The sequence below is a fragment of the Camelus dromedarius genome, chromosome 26 (assembly GCF_036321535.1).
Source record: "Camelus dromedarius isolate mCamDro1 chromosome 26, mCamDro1.pat, whole genome shotgun sequence".
Lineage (NCBI taxonomy): Eukaryota > Metazoa > Chordata > Mammalia > Artiodactyla > Camelidae > Camelus > Camelus dromedarius.
The window spans coordinates 13209833-13225445 of NC_087461.1; the positions used below are offsets into that span (position 1 = coordinate 13209833).

At 36.6% G+C, this 15613-nt stretch overlaps 1 protein-coding gene across 8 annotated transcripts in view; it reads right to left on the bottom strand.

Annotated features, from left to right (window-relative positions):
- ANKRD26 (ankyrin repeat domain containing 26) overlaps window positions 1–14774 on the bottom strand; it is a 73955-nt gene extending 59181 nt beyond the window's left edge. For all 8 annotated transcript variants that reach the window (XM_031444652.2, XM_031444653.2, XM_031444651.2 and 5 more), the window contains exons 1-7: window positions 14343–14774; window positions 11270–11384; window positions 10934–11107; window positions 7802–7908; window positions 4855–4925; window positions 1883–1925; window positions 1434–1506 (exon numbers count right to left, since the gene is read on the bottom strand). In XM_031444652.2, the coding sequence (XP_031300512.2) occupies window positions 1434–1506; window positions 1883–1925; window positions 4855–4925; window positions 7802–7908; window positions 10934–11107; window positions 11270–11384; window positions 14343–14575 (816 nt within the window). In that variant the 5' untranslated portion in view covers window positions 14576–14774. The remainder of the gene's footprint in view (window positions 1–1433; window positions 1507–1882; window positions 1926–4854; window positions 4926–7801; window positions 7909–10933; window positions 11108–11269; window positions 11385–14342) is intronic.
- Window positions 14775–15613: the final 839 nt, after the last annotated feature.

Sequence of the window (15613 nt, forward strand, 5' to 3'; positions counted from 1 at the left end):
CTGTGAATAGTTACTAGACAGAGAGAAAAAAAGATTTTAAAGAAAGATTTTTAAAAACTTTCCACCTGGAGAAAGAACTGGTAATCAGAATTCTAAGGAGAATACATGGCTTGAAAAGATATATTTAAGGGAACATGAGAAGGGGCTAAAAAGAAGCTTAAGAAGTTTTAATATAAAATTCTAAGCTCACAATTGGTGGATACTGAAAAAAAAAAAACTGTAACCTTTTTCCTATATATCATATACTTCTTATTTATTTCCTTGTTATTTATGACAAACTTCCTCATCATAACAACTGAACTTTTACAACCTAAACAAAGGAAATATAAATTTATTTTATTATTTATTTTAGAATTCAAATAGATTTAATTATGATATAGTATGCATATTATACTACCTGTAACTTTATACAGAATTCCATTTGTCTCTTCATTCACATTCAAAAAATACTAAGTGCTTCTTACATTTAAGACCTTATTCTAGGTGCTCAATTATGCACAATTATGTTCCCTAAACTCCAGCAGTTTATACTGATTCAGGGGCTATAAACTGAATGTTTAAATAACTGTGCTACAAAGGGCCTGAAATTTGAAATTTTAGAATGTGACACAAGGACTTTGAGCACATTTTTTTTAAACTATAATACAAAATAAATTCTGAAACTGTAGGTTTTATATATGGTTATTAAGTGTCTCTGCTTTGAGAGCTGGTTATTATTTTAGGGGAAACATGTATTGTTCAATTAGATGAAGAGTTTTGACTATAGTCATTGGAATGATTTAGAAAACACAGAGGAATCCCTTTAAAATATGGATTTTGAGAAACAATTTGAGTTTCTAAATTTCTACAATTTCAACTATTATTTTAGTCTTAATGCAGAACCAAAGATAGAAATAGAGAGAGGGGAAAAAAAAAAAAAAAAAAACTCTCTCCTAACAACTTTATGATGCCAAAATATAAAATATCCAAGAAAAAAAAAAAAAAAAACTAGATGCTATAGGCTATATAGTTTTGGAACTGAAAGGCCCCAGAAAAATTCCATGATTATTACAGTAAGTAACTGTATGCACTGAAGATTTCATTTAGGCATGAGTATTATAAAATTCACGTCACTATGGTTTTAAAGTCAGAGTAAGATTCCTTATCCTTGACCAAATTTCATACTTCCTCCATTGTGGGAAAACTTTTCCCAATACAATTTTCCTGTCACTATATATTTTCTAGTTCATTTGTTCTTCAGCCCCATCTTCAGTATTTACCAAAGTAAAAAAAAAAAAAAACTAGTCATATTTTTACGGAACAGTTTACTCTGACCAACTTTCCAATATAAACATAAAACAATGATAGGCAGACTGCTGCTAAATTTTAAGAGTAAATGCTACACAAAACTAAATTCAGAGCAGAAAAAATAATTTCACAAGAAAGCACTTTACCTTGGGAGCAAAATCTAAGTCTTCGTCATCTGATGAAGGCCACGAATCATCAATATCAGGTTTGTTGGAAAGCCTTTTGAGCAAAAATACACAATAAAAATGAGTGATTTCATTTCTTTGAACAAACAAACAAAAATCTATGCTGAGGTACAAGAAAGCAGATTTGGGAGCCAGGCTGTCTGAAGGTGAAGTCACAGGTCAACTACTTGTTAACCATGGAATCATGGGTCAACTAGCAACCTCCCTGAACTACAGTTGCCTAAATAATTAAAAGTAAGCTACAACAGCACAGCTACTCTGCAAAGCTGTTGTGATGACTGTGGGAGGTAACAAATGTGAAGTGCACAACATGGTGTCTAACCCAGAGTAGGACACTCAACAAACATTTAAGTTTCTTTTTTCTGTGTTCCTTTAGTCAACATAATTTTTAAAAACCCATAAAATCCTACCTGCTTAAAGAGTCATCTTCAGAACTCTCATCCACTAAATCTTCTATTAAAGGAAAAAGTAAAATACATTTAAAATCAGCAATAGAAAAATACAGAATATGAAAAATATTAAGACTGATGCTTTGTTAAAAACCATTCCTTTGGGACCACACCTGCAGACTACACTAGAGTGAGTACTGAGTATACTCCTGGTAGGCAATTAATGCATAAGAACCACTTCCCCTCCTTTATATTTATCAAATACAAAAAAAAAAAAAAAAAAAGATAGTTATCAAAATTTGACACCTAAAAGTGAATTGCTGTTTACAAGGACCATAATCCTAACCAAACTCTATGAGACTGACAAAAAAAAAATGGTATCATTAGTAGAATCAATATCATAAATTGAAAATGTCCAACTTTAATAGCATGATATTGCTAGACTTCCATCCTTTATATGAGGGGTCAGCAAACCACAGCCCACAGGACAAACCCACCCTGCCATTCAGCTTTGTCAGTCTAGTGTTATCGGAGCACAGCCATCCCTATTTGCTCACATACTGGCTTCAGCTGCTTTCACACCAAAGTGGTAGAGTTGAGTAGACAGATACTACACGGCCTCAAATATGGACTCTCCGGCCCTTTACAGAAAAAGCTTGTAGATCTCTGCTTTATGAAATAACCAGAGAGCCCTAAGACTCAAATCTAATCTTACTCCTCTGCTCAAAGTTCCCCAGTGAATCCTTGCAGCAAATACTGCTGGCTCCCAACCCACCAACCATTCCTTCTCCTTCATTCTTGCTAGACAATTGCAACTTTACTTGGATGTTTTTTGTCCCAATATACAATAAGGTGACCTCTCTCCAGCTCCAAAAAGAGAAATGATTATCCTAAGGTCATCACAGTAACTACATTTCCTTTCCCAGTGACTGGCTTAGGAATGAGCATGTGATGTAACCCAGCCAATAAAATGCTGGGGGAAGTCTACTGTCAGCTTCTTGATTTTCTTCCTATTAAAAGAAGACATGTAGAGAAAAGCAGCCTTCCCAGTCTTTGGATACTGTCATGTGAGAATATGATGCTTGGAGCTGCTGCCAATCAGGAGACCAGGAAAGGAGACATTAAACACCAGCAACCTCACAGCTGAAGGCAGGACATCATCTGGGATCCTGATGACATCACTGAACCTTCTAAACAACCCTGGCTCCTGTTGTAGCCACTGTAACTTAGGTCCCCTATTATTATTTGCAGCTGAAAGCATTCTGATAAATTTCCCAAGGTCTACAGCAGACCTCCTCCTCCTTCCTATAGTACTAGAAAGGCCTTCAGAAGCATGCCTGAGCTAGGTAGTCACCTCATTCTCAACAATCCCCAGCATCTTTTTGCACCAACAAAATGAAACTCATAGATCCTGCAAAGTTCACCGATACATCTTAGCCTTTGCACTGCTGTTCTTTCTGTTAAATGTAATCTTGAAAGATGTTCCTCCTACCAATCACTGCCCTTCTGCCTCCTTCCCTGGCAAACTTCTACTCGCTCTGCATGGCTTACCTGACATCCTACCCACTTCTAAAAAACTCCCTTCCTCACCATGGACTTAAAGTATCTGGCACATATTAAATACCAATAAAAAATACATAAAGACAGTTACAAAGTCCTAGTGGGCTCTGGGACACAGTAAGCACAGAATATAGTACAGCAAATCATAAAAACTGATGATGGTAATAAGCTCCTAGAGGCCAGGAACTGTGTTTTTGACCTGCTTGCAGTCTGTAATATCAGAGTGGTGCTTAGTACCTAAAAGACACTTGATAGTCACCTGTTAAGTGGATGAATTAACAAATAAATAAGAATGTTTTCTTTGAAGATTCTGTTTAAAAAAATACAGACATTAACCAGGGACAACTCTATTCTATTATGAGCACCTTGGAAACCAAAACTCTGTCTATTCCATCTTTGTATCGCCTACAACTTGTAAACCCAACCACCAGAAGTTCTTTGCTTGATCGAGGTCTACTAAGTTAAAGGTGTCCTCATACAGTTCAGACTGAACAATGCATTAGGGGTCACATCTAGGCAACACAGTCGTGTTTTTGTTCATGTGAAGCATTTCTGTGATTTTATTAGAATTTGTTGAGTCCTGAGTTGGGCTATTTGAATATTTACTATGATAATCCTTTAACTAATGGCAACAGAGAATCTTGTTCTAAGAAAATTATAGTATCATGACAAGCATCCAAAAAATAAAAAAAATAAAAAAGAAGAAGACATCTGGCTCTCATGAAGTCAACATACCTCATTCTGTTTGGACTTAAAAGGAATTAAGTTGGTTAGAGTGGGACCTTGTTGGTATAATAATGTGAAAAGTAACCAGTGCTTCTCAACAAGGCATTGCTTTTTTTGACTTCTGTACTGTCACTAGGTATCTTTAAAAAACAATCTCTTATTGGTATGCTGCACACTGGCTCAGTTTTGCATTTCTTATTGTTTGCCATTTGTTTATAGCACCAGGAAGGCATTTCTGAGCTCCCAGTTTTAAAGACAGTAACTTTTTTAGTGAGACTAATCACTGTAACTAACATTCATTTACTAAATGTAATCCACTTGTTGTAAAAATTAAAGATCCAGTTCTACAACAAGGCCAACTTGTTGTAATGTGATTATAGAGGAAATGTACAAACTTAAAATCTTTTTATATACAAAGATATAATATGGGATTTCAGGGGCATGACTAAATAAATGAATTTCTTTTCAGACAATACTGTCTCAGATTTTAAACTGCCTACAATTAACTTCTTAAATAATTCTGAATACTAGACCATTGAGAAAGAAATTACTTTAAAAAATAAAAACATACATGAAATTTACACACTGGTTTTTTTCACCACTCTTTCATTATCAAAACTTCCTCTCTCTTACTTTCTTTATCTATGGTAGGCTAGGACCCCTAACTTGGATTACCACCAAGAGTAATTTACTATCAGAAGCCTTACCTGGGTTGCTATTTTGAGAAGGAGTTTTAGGTCTCTTTTCTTCTTTGTATTTGGAAATCAGTTGGTGATTGCTATGTATTAAAAAGTGTGATAAATATTACTACTCGAATACTAATATGAAAAGCAATTACCAAATATATTAAATCTTAGATTATTTCAGACAATATTAGAGCTAATAGCAAGACTTCAACTGTCCTAAATTCTTCAAATTTGTAAGCTTCTACAAACTTTTTATTTAGCATGTAATTAAAGGAGAAAAAAAAGTAAGGTGAAGTAGTCATGAACTGAGGACAGTATAGCTCAGGAAATTACCTAGAGTTAGCCTGACATATGGAAAGTATCTGGAACTCAGAAATCCAAGCTCTATAACCAACAGCTATTTGTTCCTGGAAATGTTGCTTCTCTTCAGCTCAGAGTCTTCCTCTATAAAACTGGAATCTTACTGCTTTGTTTCACAAGAGTATTAGGAGGATTTAATGAGATAATATACCCCAAAATGCTCAGAGAAATAGTGAAAGAGTGGAATAATTTGTTCTTGAACTTTAATGCTGGAACTATTGGAGAATCCCAAAGAAAACCAATGTGTGTTTTCACATGGGTGTAACATTTAAATGCTGCAGTTTTTATAAAAATGCTACTAATTATGGTGATTAGCTGTTCTTTCTTCATGGTTTATAATTCACGCACCTCAGCTATTATATAATTTGTAGCTAAATGTATTTATATATATATATATGTGTGTGTATATATATATATATATATATAACCTCATATAAGCTTATGTATCAGAACTAATCAAGCTGTCACCCTGAAGTCTACATGTGGATCACCATGAAGACTGCAGAATTTGGATCAGCAAGGGCATCCCAGGGGCAGAGCTCAATCATGATCTGACTTCAGGACCAGTTCCTTTTTTCTTTTCTTCTTTTAAAATGATTTTATTAAAGGTCTTTAGAGAGCAACGTCCAGAGCCCACACCCACCTGCCAAGGAGACCCTGTTAAGACCAGTTTTAGTACCAACACTGCAGCAACACAATGATTAGAATGGCCTCCCCCCGCCCCAATGACTTGCGGAAGAGGATTGTCACTTTGATCTTAGGGAATCCCTTAGGTTCTTGGAAAATTCAAGATGGAGAGTTAGAAGAAAGTCCCCAAGGGAAAATACAGGATTTTCTGCTCAACTAAACATTTCAAGATCCAAATAACTAGTTAGAAAAATCAGAGATGTGACGTTACTTGTACCCCATGCACAGGGGTTACACTGGAATGAAATGGAGAACAGTAGGATCCCTAAGGATAAAGGTCTTACAAAGCCTGAGATAAAGAACCCTGTGCCCACTGCTCCATCTCACTAGTCTGGCCTTTTGCTGGTTTCCAGCTGATGATGTGGAGAGTCTTACTGCCATCCCCAAAGTGCCTGCACCCAACTAGGAACTCTCACCTGTCACGTATCAAGTAACAGGTCATCTTCAACCTCAGTTTAGAAATAATAATTAGTATAAACATTTACATATTAAAACTACTAATAAGAGCATATTCTTCTGCAGCCATTCATAGATATCCTGAGAAGAGACACTAATACCTTTCTGAAGAGGAAGCCTGACTACATTTGGTGATTCATAATTTACAGCAAGCATGAGCGCTGATCAAAAATAACACAGAGATAACCTCACCCTTAGGAACTTAGTTAACTTACTGAAACAGTTACTTTGATCTATTTTACCAAGTTAATATCCTGCCCATCCCTGTAGAACTGACCATTTACATGCTTAAGTGTGAATTACCTCCAAGACCAAAAAGAAGGGACAAAAAAGAAGCCTCCTGTCCCACTTGGGTAGCACGAAGTAGAAGTTGCTAATTTAAAGCCCTCTGATGGACAAGAAAGGATGCTGAGGTCACTTATCTCAAGTAGGTAAAGATTTAAACAAAGGATTCCCCGTTTCTTCCCTAGTCTGAAATATTATACTTTAAAATCAGCTAGAGGTCAGGTAAGGAGAAGCTGTTTGCAGGCTGAAAACAGTAATATGAATAAAAATGGCAGCAAAAATAGTCACGTCTGTAGTTAATCACACTGAGAAGCACGTGCCCAGCACTAACCTGAATAGTTTACATATGGTCTTTCTTAGGCACAGCCACCCTCGAAGGATGTACTACGACCCTCCTTTACGTGTCAGGAAACATACTGGTTGGTAATAAGTCATGTCCCCCAGGCAACACACCTGGCCAGCAGGAGAGCTGGGAATTCAACCTCGTCTGACTCTAAAGCCCAGCTCTTTCCTCTTTATCACCCACCAATGACTTGTCTTCTTTAAAGGGAATGTTTATTCAATAATTAGAGCTATTTTTCTTCCTTCTAACATTATCAATTAAAAATAAAAACATCAAAATGTACTAGAAATGAAAAAGGATAAAAACTGATGAGCACACAGTATCTGGTAATAATTAATCACTTAGTGATACTCACTTAGTGATAACCTAATAACATCAGTATCCTTCAAAGAAAGTAATTTAAAGCAGAGTCATCCAAAAAGACAAAACAAATTCCTCTCTGTTTAATATGCATCTTTTAAGACAAAAATATATACAAGGTAGAGGTTAAAAATTTATTATAAAAGAATTAAGAAATCTAATACTATGTCATAAGGTAAATTAAAATTAGAGTCTATACTTTATAAAACTAAAATGAGATCCCTGAACTATTATTAAGATCATATGACCAAAAAAAATCAGGTTGCAAACAACATCAGTCAGTATTATAAAGGAAGATGAATCCTGCTACATACTGTTCTTTGTGACACCCAGGCAGAATAATTGCTTTTCTACCTAACTGAGGATGTGTTGATTCTAAGTCAATCTTCTTCTTATTAAGTTAATATTTCTGACTGTTATTACTCTAGAACAACACTAAGGTTTAAAAAAAAAAAAAAAAAGAACAAACTACTGTACCTTTTCACCTTATTGGCTGCATGTATATTTGCCTCTTTCTTTACAAGAAATTCTGCCATTTGCTGTTTGTTTTCACTTACAGCTAGTAAAAGTGGTGTGAGGTCATCCTGTAAAACAGCAAAAACAGTTGATAATGTACAAAATTACGTATTTCAAAGCTGAATTTAAAAACTCATAACAGTCTTTGAACTTAAACATATAATATAAAGTAAATAAAAAGTAGCACTTCTTCCTCAGCCCTCTGTGCTCCTCTTTAAAATGTTCCTCCTTGACCTCTTCAAAAGATTAATCATGAAGTCATTCTCTAAAACTCACTTCAAATGTTTACTGGTTCCAAGAATCTTTGCTTCTATCGCAGTGTCTATCAGGCCTTCTGTAGTTACCTTACTGCTCACCTACTACTCCCAACACTCTAAACAGTGCTCCAGAGAGAACCATTTAGCTATTGAATCTATTGCATTTTTAAGGAACCACGCTGAGGAGGAAGATATAATATTGTCTGCAATATACATAACCTATCCAACTATAACCATGACTAACCTCATAAGGTTTGCTGACATTCCAATGGGAATATGATGATTTACATGTACGTGTAAAGAAAAATGAGTTTTCTAAAAACCAACTTATAAATTCTGATTTGAAAAATTCCATCCCATTCTTAAGAGATTATTATAAAATAAGAAATAGGTTATTAATTAATATACTGTCTTTAAAATCTTGAAATATTTATCAAAATACACTGTAAAACAGAAATCATAAACTCAAATGCTTACAGAGGCAACGCAGGTGACCCGAGTAAGCGAAGGTCCCAGGTGAGGACAGCAAACCAGAGAACACACGCCCCACTGAGAAGGGGCCACCTCTGCAAGGCAGACCACACAGGAGCCTGGGCTCAAGGGGGATCAGATTTGATTCTTTATGAGAAGCTTGAAATGCAGATTTCTGCATGAGTCTCCTAAATTCTAAATCTTGACTCAATTTCTTGACACAAATTGAACATATCCAGGGCCCACGTGTATTTTCAGGTTTGCCGTGTCTCCAAAGAGTTGGGAATAAGGAAAAGGAGTTACTCTTCAAGCCAACAGATATTGTTAATAATACTCCTTTTAATTTCTCAATCACAGAGGAAGAGATGGATCAAAGTCAGGCTAATATGGTTGGAAAGGAGAGCATTGAAGGAAGTAACATCTATCCAAGTCCCACTCTTCTAGAGATGCCTTATTTTTGAGATCTGTGAATTTACATGTATTACACGTATCCATTCAATAGTTCTCAACCAAAGGTTGTATCAGAATCTCAAAGAAATATTTCTAAATATTCATGTCCAGGACTTTACTAGATTTATTCAATTAAAATCTTCAAGGGAGAGCCTAGGCTTGTAAATTTTTTATAAATTCTCCCAGGGATCATGGTTCACCAGCACAATTCAAGCTGAGAACCAGTGCAGGGGACAACCAACCACTTTAGTCTCATCTCTTACCCACGTGGCCAGTTCCTTCTCTCATTTGAGGATTTGAACAAAAAAAGAAAAGTGTTAGAGATAAAAAGTCACTTAACAAAACTGCATTTAATTGTCCTGGGCAAACAGAACAAGTACTAGTAAATTCAGAATGCAACTTGATTTCATTATTTATGCATTCCTTACTTCTCACCAAGACATTCTAGATTTGAGAGCCAAGTCTAGACTCTTATCTAAGTGGATGTTTGTCACTTAATTATTTGTTTGTCACTTAATTATTTGTTCACTTAATTACTTGTTCTTTTCTCTTACTTCCCACTTAATCACCACCTGTTTACCACCATTCTGATTTCCTCAGAGTCCTCCTAAAACTGATCTCTCAGCAAGTTTACAATTCACTTACTCTCTTCCCCAAAATAAGAATGATTATCCCCAAAAACTGAAGAGCAGCTTCCCTCACTACAAAAACAGAAGGAAAACAAAAACAAAAACAAAAATGTCTTCTTGGAATTGCCCAATTGCCCAATTTGCAAACTGGCCTGAATATTTCAACTGCTCTCTCCTTTTCCTCCTCTGAAGACTTGGACAATGAGAGAGAAATCATTTTTATATAAAATCATTTTTTAATAAAGTAGAAACTTGTCCACAGCAGCAAGATTTTGATTATATTATAAAATGCTTTTGTTTTGTTTGAGTGTTAAGACAAATTTTATTTCCAGGGCAAGTTTTGCTTTCTTGTATTCGTATGCCAATGAGAAAAAAATTTTGAGTGGGGAAAAAATATCTGAAAAAAAAATTTTTTTACCTGCAAAAAATGCAATGTTTTCATAAATATCTGCCATAAACAAATAAAAGAAAGCTGTACCTTCTAATGCTTCTTTGGAAATAACATTCTTTAAAAGTAAAATCTTAGACAACTAAGTCCTTTCCAAATATTTTCACTCAGGGAATTCCTGAGCCTCCAAATACATAAAATTGCTCCTACTATGTGAGTGGAGGGAGTTCCTGGCAGGGCTTCAGCATCTGGAGGTAATGAATATCCAGGAGAAAAAGCAGGACCAGCTTCACCATCACCTGCTCCCCACCTACAGCCACAGCCCTGCTGAGGAGCTACATGAGGCTGAGCATTGAAAACCCCAAGGGGTACATGGCAGGCCAAGTGGCCACCAGCACAAGTGAATGCCCTTGCTGGCTGGCAAACATGACCTGACCTCACTTGCCCCAATCCCAGAACCTGGTGTCCTGGGGTGCTCAGGGCCTGTGGCCTGCTGTCTCCCCTGTCCACATGCACTCACCCAGCTCCCCCTGCTGGATACTGGGTCTCCTTCCTCCTCTCACCCATCCCCAGTAGCACCCCAGCAGCCCCCATCACTTCACTCCCCCCAGGCCTTTGTCTCCTGTAGGCTCTGAGCCTACTACCAACTCCCAGGGACTTCCTAATGGGAAGTTGTTCCTTCTGGGGTAGAAGTGGGGCTGGGAGACAGAGCTCTGCCCTTTCTGTGGGCACCACCTTTCTCAAGCCCTTGGCCTTGGTTTTGGAGATGTTTCCATGGTAACAGGGCCTGATATATACGGTATACATAGTATTATAAATAAAACACCTGTAGCTAAAAAAGACAGCTAAAAACACCTGTATTTCAAATATTTTATAAATAAAGTTAGTTGAGATATACCTTGTTTCTTGCTTCAATATTGGCATTGTAGGAAAGCAGCTTTGCTGCAATCGACGTATTCTCAGCCAAGACAGCATAGTGGAGAGCAGTGTTTTCACTACCGTCTGTGAGGTTTGGGTCGGCACCATGTTCCAGCAGAATAGTCACACACGCCTCTTCTTGGCACTGTATGGCCTGTTGGTATCACGCCAAGAAACAGACTGTAAGTGTTAGGCATTCCAAGTCAACATTCCCCAAGTTCCACCAGTTCATTATATTTAAAACTGATAAATTCAATTTTATTCTAAGTAGTTACATCGAATCCATCTCACGTGGACACAGTTGGCCGCTACGAACCTTCATCAGCGCTGTCCTGTTTTCATTGTCATAGAGGTTCAGCTGGCATCTTCTCTCTACCAGGAGAGTCACCACTGCTGAATGGCCATTGGCACAGGCCAAATGGAGAGCAGTCCTACGAACATGAGAGGACTTTTTAGGAAATTAGAGTGTACTAGTTCAAACATACAATTACTCACATAACTGTAAATATTCAACAGCATGCTATTACTACCCCCTTTAAAACAAATATTTTTCTTATGGAAAAAGAACAATATTGTTACTCAGCACATTAACGGAAAAACAACCGTTTGAACAGGAAGAGCATGACCTTGAGATTCGGCTCAACTTGGGTCTGACTTCTACTTTAACTCTGTCACTTATTAGCTGTCACTTAGCCTGTCTGTGCCTCAATTTCCTCATCAACAAAATGGGGATGAAGTAGTAGTTATCTCACAGGACACCACTGTGATGCTTAAATGAGAAGCCATGCAAAGTGTTTAGCAGTTCCTTGCACAAATAACAACTCAATAATCATTAGATAATATTAGAATTGTTACTGTTACTACTATTTTACAAAGACAATATTTCAATTAAGTAAAATGATAGTATACCTACTTTGCTGCTGCAAGGATGAGAGAGAACACTATACTTCAATGATTCTAACATGCTCATTTTCTCACTCCTCAACATCTCTGACACGGGAAGGCAATTTAAAACTCATGTCTTACAACCACAGTTGGCAGCATTTTTTTTTTTTACTGTTTCTCATTTTTCCTGTTTGTCTAATTATCATAATGTCTTTTTGTCTCATGTTGCTTTTTTATTGTTGTTGATGTATAACATTACTACATAAATTACAGATGTACAATATAGTGATTCTCCATTTTTAAGTTATACTCCATTTGTAGTTATTATAAAATATTAGCTACACTCCCCATGTTGTACAATATATCCTTGTAGCTTATTTTAAACCTAATAGTTTATACCCTTTAGCCCTCTACCCCTATATTGTGCCTCCCCGCTTCCCTCCTTCACTGTTAATCACTAGTTTGTCCTCTATATCTGTGAGTTGGCAGCATTTAAAAAAATGTCTATTGGCACATAAAATAGCACGGCATCATACAACCCACGGTGCCTTCCAGTAAGTGAAGTAAGGATCCACACAACCGGTCTACTGCAGTTCCAGTTACATGAGTGGCTTTTAAATAAATTTTAGTTCTTAAAGCATTATAGGCAATATTGTAAATCAAGTATACTTCAGTTTTAAAAATTATAAACTTAAAGTATTATGGGGAAAGAGAACTAAAATAATAAAACAAAACAAGAATTTTTGAAAAAGTCACTCTTACTCTGATTTCCAAGAGACTTTAAACCAAAGGAAATTCAGGATTCAAATGAATAGGGATGGCTCATTTTATTCAACATTTAGATTTATACATTGTTATGAAATCAAACATTTCCAACGATCAATAATATTTCATACTATTATAAATGTTCAAAAGGGCAGGTAAAGGTTATCTTTTACAATTTCCTACCTTCAGACAAGCTTTTGTTTGAAAGAAGGGAGGAAAAGCTTCAACTGGAAATGAAATGTTAATACTTCAGTTTTTAAGGTCTCATCTTGCTCATAGGGCGCAACATGAAGTTTTTAAGGACGAAAGGGCTCTGAGAGAGAGAGACGAAGGGTCCTGAGTAGAGTCTGTATACTACATAATAGGTATTCAAGTTATATTTGATGAATAAATGGATTGAAAGAATGAAGAAATATAGTTGGAGGGTTCAGTTTTTATAATAATACTTTTGCAATAATAACAATCACTTGCATTTGCTATTTTTGACTTTATTTTCATAAGGACACAACAAAAACTTTACAAACTTTTGCAATAGTAATAATAATTTATATTTACTATTTTTATTTCCATAAGAATGCAACTAAAGTAAAATGATTAATCTATAATCATTTACATATTACATGTAATAAAGCTACGTATAATCCAAAACATGTGTATGTAATTAAATACATACCTAGTAAAATCTACAAGCACAGATAAAAGGAATTCCCTTTACTTCTAAAGAGGCTAAAAGTTATCTGAAGATACCACTACTCAAAAACAAAAAAACTTTAAAAAAATAGTGAGAATTTTTAAATCTAAGAATCATATTCCTGCTCTTTCTCAGGATTATTTCATGAATAATAAACATTCACTAGAATTTTTGTACATATTCATCGTACAAATTACAGCCTTTTTAAAAAGGAAGAACTTCACACACAATACAAATGCTCAGAAATAAATTTCATCACATTTGTGTACATACTTTTGGCTAAGTAACAAGTTCTAAAGTCTTACATATATTTGGATGTTTGGGCATTTTCTGTTCCATTCATCAATCTGTCTTTCCAGTTGTTAGTAAATGAGTAATTTGGAAATTTACAGCACATTTTCATATCTAGAAGGGCAAAGCTTTGTCTACCACACAAAAATATGAATTTCATCACAACAATTAAAAACAGCATGTGTAACTCAAAATTTTTAAGATCATGTTTACTTGGTGTACGTAAAGTTGATAAATATGGGAAGACTATACATTTTAAGAAAATGAGTCCACCGATTCAATAACACAGCCATCTTCCCACTTTCAAGTTGTCTTCTAAGGTCCTTCAGTAAAAAACATATGTACAAATGTGTATGTACACTGACATAAAACAGATATCAAATTGTATTCGAGGAATTTTTATCCCAGAAGCTGATCTATCATAATGGGAATTATTTTTCTCATTACACACTTTTCTGTAATATATAACATGATGGTATAAAAATGTGTACATTAAAAATAAGATGCCATTTTATGTTTATGCTTAATTTCATTTTTATTATCACTGTTTTGCAGTTAAATCATATAAAAACTGTCAGTAAAGTGCTCTATAAAGAGAATTATGAGTCCAAAACCAGCTAAAGCTTTTCCCGCCTAGAAAGTCTGCTGGGCGCTGGACCCTGCAGGGGTTTCCAGGAGCCTCCGAGGAAAACCTGACAGGTGGGGCTGCCCCGGGCTCCTCCCCACCCGGCCGGCCCCAGCCCGCCACCTCAGTTACCTGTTCATCTTGTCTCTGTCGTTCAAGCCATTTTTCCTGAGCAGCAGAATCTGCTGCACTCTGGCCACGTCGCCTACGCTGGCAGCTTTATGGATCTTTTTGAGATCCTTGTCTCGGATATGGTACCTAGGCGGGGAGTTACCGCTGCTCCTGCTGTCTCTCCCGGGGCTTGTGGAGGAGCCCAAGGGCGACTCGCCCTTCCTACTCCCGAAGTGAAAAATCTTCTTCATCATAGGGCCTACCGGCTTCAGACACCGCTCACCTCCCCGTCAGCTTTTCACCGCCTCCTGAGTCTAACACTGGCGCTACAGGTAAGCCACCGCGGTTTTGCACATCTTGGCAGTTGAAGCTCCCCGGCTTGCAATCTTTCGGTTGGGAATAACGATAGCCTGGCAACACAGTGCGCCTGCGCGCCTCGAAGCCGGCGTCACTGCGCATGCACCTGGAGGTCCGGAAGCCCTCCCCCACCCCACCCGCCTGCCAGTATGCCCAGTGCGCATGTGTAAGCCCCAGGCTTCACAAAACTCTGTGATTGATTGTGGGCAGCATTGGATTCCTTTAAAATGTTAGTGCTATTCATTCCTGAGTTTCGGCACCAAAAAAATAAAAAATAAAAAAATAAAATAATTAAAATAAAATAAAATAATAAAATGATAAAATAAAATAAAATATAAAATAATAAAATAAAATAAAATAATAAAATTAAAATAAAATAAAATAAGTAAAATAAAATGTTAGTGCTAGTTGGCTGAGCAGTTCAGGTCATTTGCAGAAGTTAGACTTGCTTCTGAGAAAATCATGTTTGCATGCAACTGGGGTTAGAGTGGCGTGGAACCTCAGGATGCTGAAGGCCTCATCCCCAGAGGGCTCTCTCTAAAAACTCTGAATCTCCTTATTCCTCAGTTTATTCCTTTCTGCATCCCTCTGGGCCCCAGCCAGTCTCCATGGAATTTAGCAGGTGCAAACAGCAGAAAGCTGCTTTCGTGGTTTCAGAGACTGTGGCAATATGAGTCATTAAGTGCAAACTTAGGAGAAACCAATGCATGGTCTCCAGATGAAATGAAAAAGTGTTTCCGCATGCCTGTTGACACTTCCCTGTTGCTCAGCCTTATGTTTATGTTTACTATTATTTTGCTTTTTGCATTTATTCTCCACCAATTAAATCTTTAACCAACCCAAGATTTATTTTGGAGCATGGTGTAACATTTGAGAACTTTTTAACCATGTAACTATGAAAAAGCCACTTCAGTTACTCAGTGAGGCCGCGCTGC